The following is an 11,667-nucleotide window of genomic DNA, read 5'->3' on the forward strand; positions in this document are numbered from 1 at the left end:
CACATTTTGTAATATAGCTCTTCAATAAAGACACTGATTGACTCTGTAAATGCGGGACAACACAGCTTATACATCAAAGATAACATGTACCTACCTAATCTGGTTAAAATGACCACTTTCAAAAAATATAAAATACACTCAAGCATTCAGAGAGCCACCATTTTAGCCAAGAGCATGGCACACAGGATATGACATCATCCTTTGATCTTGTACAGCTTTAATTGGATACCGACTTCCTGTTTCTTATCCATGTGTGTATGTAGTATCTATGATCTAATGTGACGAGAAAGTGTACGAACCGGGCGCGGGTGAAATTGACAAGTTGTCAAATTCCAATTCCTAGATAGTTAGCCACACCTAGTCTATAAATCAATTATAAATAAATAATAATATTATTAGATAATGAATCAAAAATGATAGATCTAATTATGATTGTGCAGTAGAACAGCAATCATAATTACGGACATGTGTTGCATCAATAATAATAATATAGCCCTATATAATATCAATATTGAGATCATCATACAACTTTTTTAACAAAAAGGGAGTCCTTAGTCCAGCATATTGCATATCCACTCTTTCCAGTTCCCCTGTCCTTAAAACGAGTGAGAATTTGATCCTGAAACGAGCCCCCTCCCACCATGACTAGCACCTTAGCATTAGATATTGCACTCTGCTCTACTAATGCTACAAACCCTTGATCAGTCCAGCCGCCATGTTTCTCAGGGTCATAATGAATATGGTTTATCTTTCTGCGTGCAAACTGCCTCTTGCTCACTCTTTTACCCAGGCCTATCTCAGACGAATGACTGCCATAAGTACCAAAATCCACAAAATACTTGATGGGTAGTTCTGGAAACTCCTTCTGTAGCTTTGAAATTAGTTCCCAGGTCATGTCAAAACACTTGGTAGAGAGTTTTTTCCGAGATACATAGTCTAACATTCCTAGTTTAGCTGTCCTGATATGGACACCAATGAAGTCTTTGCCTTCAGATATTTCATGAGAATAGGCAGTCACATTTGAGAGTAGCCCATTATTCAAAGGGTAAGATATATCACTTGACACAGGGCGATGTAAAACTGGTGAGTCCTCGGGTACGACTAGCCTAAACTTCTTTGTAGGGAGCTCACTATAGCCACGCCAAATTGGTATGACAACCGTAAGACTTTCGAGGTCTTGGAAACCACATTTACTGGCCATTTCCTCAGGAGTCGTCAAATGACGATGGTTCACACAACAGGCAGCATCAACAGTAAAACTAGGTAAACTCCTCTCACTTGCTTCAGCGTTTAAATATGATAAAAGCCTCGAAGAGAAATCCTTAAAATAACTATGACCAAGACAATTAATGTAATGATTATCGTCACTAAACTCTTTTGCTGTTGGAATTTGCTTTCCGTAGGCATTGAAGTTAAAATGGAGTAGTCTAATACTTCTATTTGCATTTAGCATAAACTCTTCAAAGTCAGCTAATGGTGGTATATTGTATTGTGAACAAAGCATATGTGAGTTAAATAAAGTCATATTGAAAAGAGAGTCGAGTGGTTTTGCCGGTCCACCCTTATAAATGGGAGGCATCCCATGAAATACTGGATAGTGAGCAGTTGAAGGCAATCCCCACATCTCAGCATTACGAGTGAATGGCTCTACAGTCCTAGCGTGCCAGTGTCTTGAAAAGGCAGTTAAGGAACACAAATTGGTAGTGGCCATTGTTAACTGTTCCCAATAGCTGAGACCAAGTACAAAACTATTCATTGAGATGTTGTACTTCTTAATGACATCATTACACGCTTCAGTAGAAATTCCTATGTCTGTTGGTTTTGCATTTGCACTAGAGTGGATAGGAGAGGAGGAGCTACTCGTCTCGTTAAAGTTTATAGTATTTAAGGGATATGGGAAGGTTAAATTGTTTGTGTGCCTCTTCACAGCCACAAAGTTATGATCATACCTCTGATAGTAAAAGACGAGAGAGATTATGACGAGGAGTATTAGGGAAAAAGATGTCTGAAACAGTTTCTTCATCTTGACAACCACAATCCTCCTCCTGATAAATTTAATCGTTTAGACGTTTACCAAAAAATTCACCACGCCTGGAAGGTGGGGCGAGGCAGTAGATCTATGCAGTCTACACGTGTGTAGTCTCAGTGCAAGGGCAGCACTCTGAGGTAATCTCGGGTAATCTCTGGATAATGGACACTACCTTTCCTCCTATGAAGAATGACTTGATTCTTCGGGTTGCTTGTGGCGAAGAGACTGATAGAACACCGGTCTGGGTCATGAGACAAGCAGGAAGATATTTGCCTGGTCAGTTTTACTTAATATCATAATTAATCTTCTTAATTTTAGAATTTCAGGAAGTCAGGAAGGAGTATGATTTTTTTACAATATGCCGGACACCCGGGTTAGCTTGTAAAATTACTTTGCAGGTAAAGTGAGACTGTTTTGGTGCTATAGTTAATATTTTTTAATATTTATATTTTATTTCTATTTTTAGCCACTTGATAGATTTGACCTAGATGCGGCAATCATTTTCAGTGATATATTGGTCATACCTCAAGTAAATTATTGCATTTTTATTTATTATTATTATTATTATTATTATTATTATTATTCATTATTATTGCTTTTATGATAGGCAGTTGGTATGGAAGTCCAAATGGTCCCAGGAAAGGTAATTTTATTGTTAACGTGTCTGTCTCGTTAGAAAGTCTGATGATAAATGTGATGAGAAATTGTTCTATCCCAAAAATTTTTAATGAAATCTTGAATGCCTACCTTATTTGAAATGTAATGTCAGTTGGATTCGTTTATTCCCATTGTAGTTCATAATTAATGTTCATTTGTGAATTGTTCCTTGTCATACACTATGCAGTTTATAAATTACATCTTCCCACAGGGCCCAACTTTCCCCTCTCCTCTAAAGAATCCTGATGATTTGAAGAAGCTAACGTTCCCAGTTGACGTCAATAAAGAGCTTGGCTATGTCTTTGAGGCTATTACTCTTACCAGACATCGGCTCAATGGAAGAGTGCCATTAATAGGATTCTGTGGAGCACCAGTGAGTCCCTCATCTTCAGGGAGGGGGGGGAGGGGGCGTGTGATTTTTTTAAAATTATGCTCTAGATTGAGTACACATGTATTTTTAATAATTATTCTTCATTTAGTGGACGTTGATGTCGTATATGATAGAAGGTGGTGGTAGCCCAACACTGAGTAAAGCAAAGTCCTGGCTTTACCGTTATCCTGAGAACAGTCATCAACTCTTGAAAGCACTGACTGAGGTATATCATCTACATTTTTATGTCATTGTTCTTACGTTGTCTAGAAAATTTGAGCTGATTTCGATAAAAATTTGTTTTTCTTTGTACTATTAGTAACGTGGTAGTGTTACTAAGTAGGGTTCACCCCACTTCATAGTACAGAAATTTTGCCAAGAATGACTAGGAGAGAATTTCTATTTTTATAATTTTTTCCTGATACACATACATGTTCTTATGTTGTATATCAAGTTTGAGCTGATTTCGATCAAAATTGAATTTTTTATGAAGTTTTAAAGTTACTCAAAAATTGGGCCAAAGTCCCTGTACTATAGTACAGGGTTTTTGGCCAAATTCTGTCAAAAATGACTGTGAGAAAATTCTCTATTTTTATAATTTTTTCTGATACATATACATGTTCTTATGTTAAAATTAGATTTTTTATGAATTTTTTAACTTACTCAAAATTTGACCTGGTCAGGTTTTTGACCAAATTTCACCAAAAGTGAACACGAGAGAATTCTCCATTTTTATAATTTTTTGATTTTTATGCACACACAAAAGTATTAGTAGTAGAGTAGTATGATTTTAATCATTATCACTTTATTTAATATCCAGTACTAGTAGGATTGTGTGTACATCATTAGTAACACAGTAGCATTACTAAGTAGTAGGATTCACCCCCAAACAAAATTGCTGCCACAACTTTTGTAGCCTTGCTATATTATTATTATGATTACTCTATTTAGGTTTCAGTTGATTATCTTGAAGGTCAGGTTAAAGCTGGCGCCCAGTTATTGCAAGTATTTGAGTCGCATGCGGGTCTTCTTGGACCTGAATCTTTCTCGAAATTTTGTTTGCCTTACTTAGAGCAAATTTGTAAGTCTCTCAAGCAGCGCCTTGGTGATAAAGCTGTCCCTATGGTAAGCTGTTATTGTAACTAGTAACTACTCTTATAAATCAAATGTATTCTCAATAGCAAGTGCTGTAGTTTTTAAGCATTTTCATAGCTAAGCAGTACATATCATTTGTCCTCTTTCTTGTTTGAAGATAATTTTTGCCAAAGGAGCGAATTCTTGTCTTCATCAGTTGGCTAATATTGGCTATGATGTGGTTGGTGTTGACTGGACTATTGATCCTGACAAAGCTAGGCAAGTTTACTCATCGCAGCACACAGTCTAAGTCTCATTACATGCCATGCTTATTATTAGGTCACTGATTGGTGATTCTGTTGCATTGCAAGGCAACTTGGATCCATGCCAGCTCTACGCTCGTAAAGTGAGTTATCGTCTTGCACCAATTTAATGTAGAAGACATTATATATAATAATTATTATGTCTTACTGTAGGATGACATTGCTCGAGCAACAAGAACAATGATGGATAAGTTTGGTCGAGGGAAACTAATAGCTAACCTTGGTCATGGTATTTATCCTGATGTTAATCCTGATCATCTCAAGATATTCATCGACACTGTTCATAGTTATTCTCAGCATTAGCACCTAGTAGCATTAGCAGTAGTAGTTGCTTTTAATAACTATACAGCCATAATTATGTTTCCCATTCTATAGATGTAATGTGTTACTTTTTGCTAAAAAAGGAGCTTTTTATATCAAATTTTTTGACACTAGATATCACATTCACATCTATATTTATAGTCTGTCAATATCAGCCCCACAAAATGCAGTTTCATATGAAAGTCAATTTTTAATTTTTATTTGTTATAAAGTGATGTTGCATGTGTCTTAGTTTTCTTGTGTATCAAAGTCATCAAACTCCATTAATTCTACTTCGGTCAGTGTTGGTAGGTCCGGATCCCTTTCTTCTTTAACCTGTGGGACTTTCCCTTCTCTCACATTCCTGCTCTCAATGAAATACTGTGTTGGGTGCTCCAGACTGAAATTGCTCTGCTGGAGCTAAAAAATAACAAAACCCAAAAAGTACATGTAAATATAACAGTGTACATTTGAATTTTTAAATATCTATAATGCTCTTACATTGTGTGTGACTTCAAAGTACTTCTGACAAGCAAGTTGATAGTGCGAGTCATGAGCATAGCTTAGAATAGAAGTGACTTGAGACATGGGGACACCATAACTGACCAACATCTTGCTGATACTGTCACCATCCCAATGCTTAAAGGGGCATCCTATAAATAATATAATATATAAGTAAAATGTCTGATGATATTTTCTACTAGCCATGATGATCCCCACTGCTGGGCCCATTGGACATAATGATCTTCATACAACTACAAAAGAAAACACATACTGTAGTCACATACATTAAGATCCTGGTACCTGTATGGTGTATAGTTAGTCCTCTTTCCTTCTTTACCATAGCTGTGTCTCACATTATAAGCATATTGTTTATCAAACTAGAAGAATAAATTAGTCTATAAATAAATATACTAATTAAATATATTTATTGTTATTATTATTATTATTATATATTTTTAAAGACCTTGTCCGGCTCCATTATTTTAGTAAACTCGCTCCTCCAAAATTCCAGTGCTTGTTCTAAAGTGATGCCAATACTCTTAAGGAATAGTCCGTACTGGAGTCGTCCAAAGTGCCTCAAGTGATGCTCTTTCCTCAAGGACTCGTGAAGATTCCTCATGCAAGGAGAAAATGACTCCTTACTTAACTAAAACAAGAAATGAGTCAAATGAAGCACTTGCTTATTCAAAGATATAAATGCATGTGTATATAAGTAGCAGTAGCTGATGGACAACAGCCTAAAAACTTACAGAATCTAAGTCACTGAGTCGTATCTGTCCACTGGTTTTCATACCAGAATTAACAAAGTCTGAGCCTAAATAGTTATTCCTGTGTATAATATGAGAGAGAAATAACTACCTATAGTGAAAGTGATTATACCTGAGGGTGGTGATGGTCTTTCTCATTCTCTCGTCTTCTTTAATGAAACTCATAAAGGCAACAGTTCTCTTTGGAATGAAGAGGGAGAGAGAGAGAGGAAGGAGAAAAAGAGAGGGTTGATTTGATGGTCATGATTAAAGCTTGCTCTTACCACTAAATCCTGAGAGAGTAAACTTCTAAATTTGTTGCATATCAATGTGATTATCATGTCCGTTCTGTTCATAGGCAGATAAGCAAAACCCTACAGGAATACAAACACATGAAACCTTAAAACCATTACCCACACACATGCCCACACAATTAGTAGACCAGCTCACTTTATGTATGATGACAGATCTGTTCTGAACTAAGTCGAAAACTTCAGAAAAATGCACCTACATGTACATGTACATGCATAACATACAATTTATTAATCATTTCAGTAAATATGATGACACTTACACTGTAATATTCATTAGAAGCTTGAGTAGGCTTCTGCTTGTAGTTGTAGAATGACAACATTTCATTGCATAGAGACTATCATAATAATAATACCAAGAACAGTGAGAGAGTGTATATATACACACATGTATAGGGTGAAGAATCTGCTCACTTTATCTTCAAGGTCAGAAAACTTTCCTTCAGTGAAAGGGAAATACTCCCTGTACTGTTTTATGAAACCTTGAAAATCATCAGGAGTAGCATCATGGAGTCGATAACTACATTATAAGATTATGACAATGATTTCTATCACTATTTGTTTTAATTAATTATTCAGACCATTAGGTCGCATTTCAAAAAAAAAACATCAAGTAAATCCTTCTTCTTTTTATACTTACTTCAATAAAGCGACTTCTTGCGAGAGGAACCATCTCCTCAAGTCCTCACTGCACATTAAAACTATCAAGTAATAATAATGAAATTGTGTTGTTACCGTTCACAGTAGGCCAGTCTCAGTATGTAGTGAGATATGTGATCTCTACGACGCTCATTAATGTGCTTGTCTTTAATTTTTTCTCCCTTAAAACAAGAAATAATAATTTAGTGTGTCAATATAAGTAATCATGGTAGCTTTATGGGTTCCATTCTGGGTTTCGCACAAAGCATGCTCAGTGAGCTAAAAAGTATGTTTCATGACTTTTGGAGTAACTTTAAAAATTCATAAAAAATCTAAATTTGATTGGAATCAACTCAAACTTTCTAAACAACATAAGAACATCTATATATATCAGAAAAAATTATAAAAACAGAGAATTCTCTCCTAGTCAATTTTGATGAAATTTGGCCGAAGACCCTTTACTATAGTACAGGGACTTTGGCCCGATTTTGGAGCAACTTTAAAAAGTCATAAAAAATCTAATTTTGATTGGAATCAACTCAAACTTTCTAAACAACATAAGAACATCTATATGTATCAGAAAAAATTATAAAAACAAAGAATTCTGTCCTAGTCAATTTTGATGAAATTTGGCTGAAGACCCTGTACTATAGTACAGGGACTTTGGCCCGATTTTGGAGCAACTTTAAAAAGTCATAAAAAATCTAATTTTGATTGGAATCAACTCAAAATTTCTACACAACATAAAAACATGTATATGCATCAAATAACATTATAAAAATGCAAGATTCTCTCCTAGCCATTTTTGACGAAAACCCTGTGCAATAGTACAGGGACTTTGGCTCAATTTTGGAGTAACTTTAAAAATTAATTAAAAATCCAATTTTGATAAAAAAATTCTATCTTTGTCATGCTTTAAAAACTGCAAAAATAATAGCTGAAAGGTATGTACCTTTAACAACATAAACAATAGTCCATGATATTAATTATTAAACTGATGAAGCAAAGTAAGGACTCACAAGTGCAGGGTTCAATGTGATTGGTTTTGTTTTTTGCCCCATCAAAGAGTGAAACTCAGCGTCTGGTACATCGCCTCTCTTAGATCTCTCACGAATATTACTAACCTCTTGCAATACTGCAATATATATAATGCACGATGACAATAATTAATGAACCACACCTCATTTCACATTTTATATATGTTACCTTTTTGTCTTGTGAAAGCTACTTCATAAAGTTCATCAAGAGATATATCTTGGTTCGGTGGGATTGTGTATAGTTGAAGGTGACTTGGGTACAGTTTACTGAGTGGATGCTCCTTTACAACACGATAGTTACGATCAATCTCCATCACAAAAGTTCTCTACTTCTCGCGCCAAATTGGGAGGGGCTAAACATAAACATTTATAAATTTTATTAATAAAAATTAATGTCACCGCCCAACTTGAGCCCACGTGGTTTCAATCTTGCCTGCAGAGTAGAGCGTACTGCTCGCATAGAGCTATCAACTGAACAGAGATGATGTCTGGAGCCTACACTGACCCTAGTGAGACGGATTATATTAAAGTAAGGTGCTCAGCATGTTAATTGGAGTAAGATTTTTATTGTAGCTAAATTTAAAATTAAGGGATGTTAAGATTGAACAATAATGCAGTTATTTATATTAGCTATGTAAAAGTTTAAGTCATGGTATGTCTTGTTGCATTTCATTCAATGGATTTGTGTAACTCAAAAAGGCATTACATACATGTAGCCCTTGAATGAAAGTAATTAATATTAACGAGTAGGGTGGAGCTAATGAATAAAAAAAAAACAGGATTTCTATTGAGGCATAGGAGATATGATATTTGGTTGCAGAATATTCAGTGCACTGAATACCTTTAACTCCTACCTCTCTGCTCTCCTTAGCTTGGAATGTCAAATGCAGAATTTTACTCAAAGCTCATTGATTGCTTCCATGCAAGAGCTCTATTAAAAATTTCTTTAATTTTTTGCACAATAGGCAAAACTTCATTCCATTATGGATTATGTAAATGAGTTACAATTGTGTTACGATGAGATGCTGGAGTCCTTTGGTCAGTTTGAAGTGTCAGCCAATGAGAGGATCAAAGCATTTGAAGAGAAACTTGTTAATGCTGTAAACTATGCAAAAGTAATTCCGGGTTGTGGGGTTGGGTTCCAATTGTATTTTTATCACAATGAGTATGGATTGACATAATGACATGCTATGTAGAAAGTTTGAGCTGATTCTGATCAAAATTAGATTTTTTATAAATTTTAAAAGTTGCTCCAAAAGTTGGCCAAAGACCATGACATTATATTTGTCAAAAATAACTTGAAATAATTCTTTATTTTGATAATTTCCTTAACTCTTATGTTTATTATACATTAGATAAAAGAGTCTGAAGTGAGCGAGCTATTGGCATTGCATAATGAGATGTCCCATGAGTTGAGAAGAGAGGAAAGAATACAACACAATCAAACTGAGCAGCTGCTACTGATAGAAGAAGAACTAAAAGAAGCTAAAGAGACAATTGAAAAGCTGTATACTGAACTGAAGAAAGTTGATGGAAAGAAACTTAAAGTGTTAGATTATGATATCGATGAAATATCGTACGTGAATAAGCTCTGTGAGACTATCAAAGAGCTAGAGATTAAAAATGACAAGCTACAGCTAGAAAGGAAGCATGATAAGAAAGAGATAAGTATTCTCAATGATGAAGTATGTAGTATAACATCAAATATTTTATTTCTTTATCTCTTTGTTTTATTAGATTCGATTACTACAATCACAAAAAGATAGTCTCACTAGCACAATTGAGAATCTTCAGTCAATGGTATATTAGTGAATGGTCTAGTCTCATGAACATTAATACTGACTCTTCTTTAGTATGATGAAGTTAGTGAACAACTTAAGTCAAAGTGTGACAGTGCTGTGGAGAAAAACGTCATACTGACACAACAGGTTCATAATAAGCTCATTCACTTTATATATAAATTGTGTAACTATAGCTTGCGGATAGTAACAGACAACTCAAGTGTGCCAGGAAACGTTCATCAGAGATGGAAGCTCACTATAAGAGGTCATTTGAAAAGGTACAGGAAGAGATTGATGTACTGAGAAAGACAGGAAAAGTAAGGCTACAGTTTTCTTATAACACTTTTTAAAAATAATACTTCTAGACACAACAAAGTAGTGATAGGAGAGCCACGCATAAGCGATTGCAAGTGTTAACGCAGAAGGTCTCACACTTAGAGGCAGAGCAAGGCACTGCAGCAAGGAAACTGCAAGACACAGAGAATGTCCTGGCATCTGTTGAGCAAGAGAAAAGAGCTCTCCTTCATAAATTGAGTCAGTTAATGCTTAATTTCTTTAACTTTAATTTTTTTCCTGTACTCGATTGCTTCTACAGGTACATTGGAAGAGCAGTACAGTATATTACTTAGAAATAATTCTCAGCAGAAGTTGGAGCTCTCTCATTATCACTCAAAACTTAAGCAGCAGCACAACCAGTACTTTACTCTAAAGAAAGAATATGATGGATTGGTTAGTCGTGTTACTACTACCTCCATTAGGTAACTTAGGTTTACAGCATAGCCTGAAATAACAGACGTTTTCTGACCATTTTGTTCCAATTGTGCAACCAAATTCTGTGTTTGAATCCAAACTTGATTGGAATCAGCTCAAACTTTTATACAACATAGGAACATGTATATGTATCGAAAAAAATTATAAAATGGAGAATTCTCTCATTGTGTCTGAATATTGTTTGAATGTACTTTGTACAATGCTTTTTACATTATATTGTATTTACCATCATAGTAATGAGTGTCCTAGTCTAAGTCCTGAAGATGATTTAAAAGAATCACAAAAGGACATATACTGGTGAGGCTAGTGTACTTATGACAAGTAATTGAATTATTGTTATTAGAGTCATGAAAGGCCTGAATCATGAGCTCCCATAGAATCCAGCTTTTGACTATTTTCTTTTCATCACAGGACAGTAATAAATTTTTGAGTATTAACCTAGACACATTGCTCTACTCTTCTTATTGTTGTTATCTTGTTTCATTTATAAAATAATAATAATAATAAATTCTACTGAAACTTTAGTATACATGACGTTGTGCTAGCTCTATGCTGTTTTTATAGTCATTATGAATAGTGGCAATTGGGCATGGCCTGCATAGTGCATGCATACCAGTGGTCACATTTCCCTCCCTCCCGCTTTTTCAGGTGACAGGTGGTAACTTGTCATTTTTTAAAAGGTGGGCTTGAAACTCTTTTAAATACAATAAGATGATATATGTACCTATCTAGATTAGTCTATATTCAGAATCAGGAACCAAAATGTTCACATATCTGTTAGTCTTGTTTTTGGCGACATCTACTGCCTCCATTACTGTCTATGTGGATAATTCTTCACCATTATCCAGTAACTCATCATCATGTGGAGCTGTGACTGAACCTTGTGAAACACTTGACCTTGGGCTAGGTGTAGTCCAGTATCAGAGGCAGCTCGATCCTAGCATTTCTTTTGAGCTCATAATTGCAGATGGTGAATACGATCACTTTAATGCCACTAATGGTGTTTTTAAAAATGTGAGTGGCATAGCCATAACAGGTCAATCAGGTTTTGAAGATATGAACAAAACTAATGTGACTTGTATTGATGATAGCGGTTTCAGTTTTATTAACAGTTCTAATATCACA

At 35.2% G+C, this 11,667-nt stretch overlaps 3 protein-coding genes across 3 annotated transcripts; 2 read left to right on the plus strand and 1 right to left on the minus strand.

The window, feature by feature from the left end:
• Nucleotides 1-2,124: 2,124 nt before the first annotated feature.
• Nucleotides 2,125-4,874, plus strand: LOC100641727 (uroporphyrinogen decarboxylase-like). Its single transcript, XM_020000134.1, has 10 exons — nucleotides 2,125-2,305; nucleotides 2,348-2,427; nucleotides 2,496-2,558; nucleotides 2,637-2,672; nucleotides 2,898-3,059; nucleotides 3,166-3,282; nucleotides 4,008-4,181; nucleotides 4,309-4,409; nucleotides 4,470-4,536; nucleotides 4,607-4,874. The coding sequence occupies exons 1-10, from the start codon at nucleotides 2,191-2,193 to the stop codon at nucleotides 4,754-4,756; spliced, it is 1,065 nt and encodes a 354-aa protein (XP_019855693.1). The 5' UTR covers nucleotides 2,125-2,190; the 3' UTR covers nucleotides 4,757-4,874.
• An 83-nt stretch (nucleotides 4,875-4,957) lies between these two features.
• On the minus strand, nucleotides 4,958-8,335 carry LOC100641853 (DNA primase large subunit-like). Its single transcript, XM_020000133.1, has 15 exons — nucleotides 8,160-8,335; nucleotides 7,973-8,088; nucleotides 7,050-7,135; nucleotides 6,955-7,002; nucleotides 6,729-6,834; nucleotides 6,578-6,652; nucleotides 6,454-6,510; nucleotides 6,288-6,377; nucleotides 6,137-6,204; nucleotides 6,007-6,085; nucleotides 5,721-5,903; nucleotides 5,558-5,634; nucleotides 5,459-5,508; nucleotides 5,255-5,406; nucleotides 4,958-5,173 (listed from the first exon to the last, which is right to left on the minus strand). Exons 1-15 carry the CDS (start codon nucleotides 8,302-8,304, stop codon nucleotides 5,003-5,005), a joined length of 1,503 nt encoding a protein of 500 aa, XP_019855692.1. The 5' UTR covers nucleotides 8,305-8,335; the 3' UTR covers nucleotides 4,958-5,002.
• A 69-nt stretch (nucleotides 8,336-8,404) lies between these two features.
• LOC109584385 (myosin-4-like) lies at nucleotides 8,405-11,040 on the plus strand. Its single transcript, XM_020000125.1, has 10 exons — nucleotides 8,405-8,519; nucleotides 8,956-9,105; nucleotides 9,346-9,675; nucleotides 9,728-9,790; nucleotides 9,844-9,918; nucleotides 9,966-10,088; nucleotides 10,137-10,305; nucleotides 10,367-10,529; nucleotides 10,777-10,839; nucleotides 10,888-11,040. Exons 1-10 carry the CDS (start codon nucleotides 8,472-8,474, stop codon nucleotides 10,907-10,909), a joined length of 1,206 nt encoding a protein of 401 aa, XP_019855684.1. The 5' UTR covers nucleotides 8,405-8,471; the 3' UTR covers nucleotides 10,910-11,040.
• Nucleotides 11,041-11,667: the final 627 nt, after the last annotated feature.

The sequence above is a fragment of the Amphimedon queenslandica genome, unplaced genomic scaffold (assembly GCF_000090795.2).
Source record: "Amphimedon queenslandica unplaced genomic scaffold, v1.1 AMPQUscaffold_13213, whole genome shotgun sequence".
Classification (NCBI taxonomy): Eukaryota; Metazoa; Porifera; class Demospongiae; order Haplosclerida; family Niphatidae; genus Amphimedon; species Amphimedon queenslandica.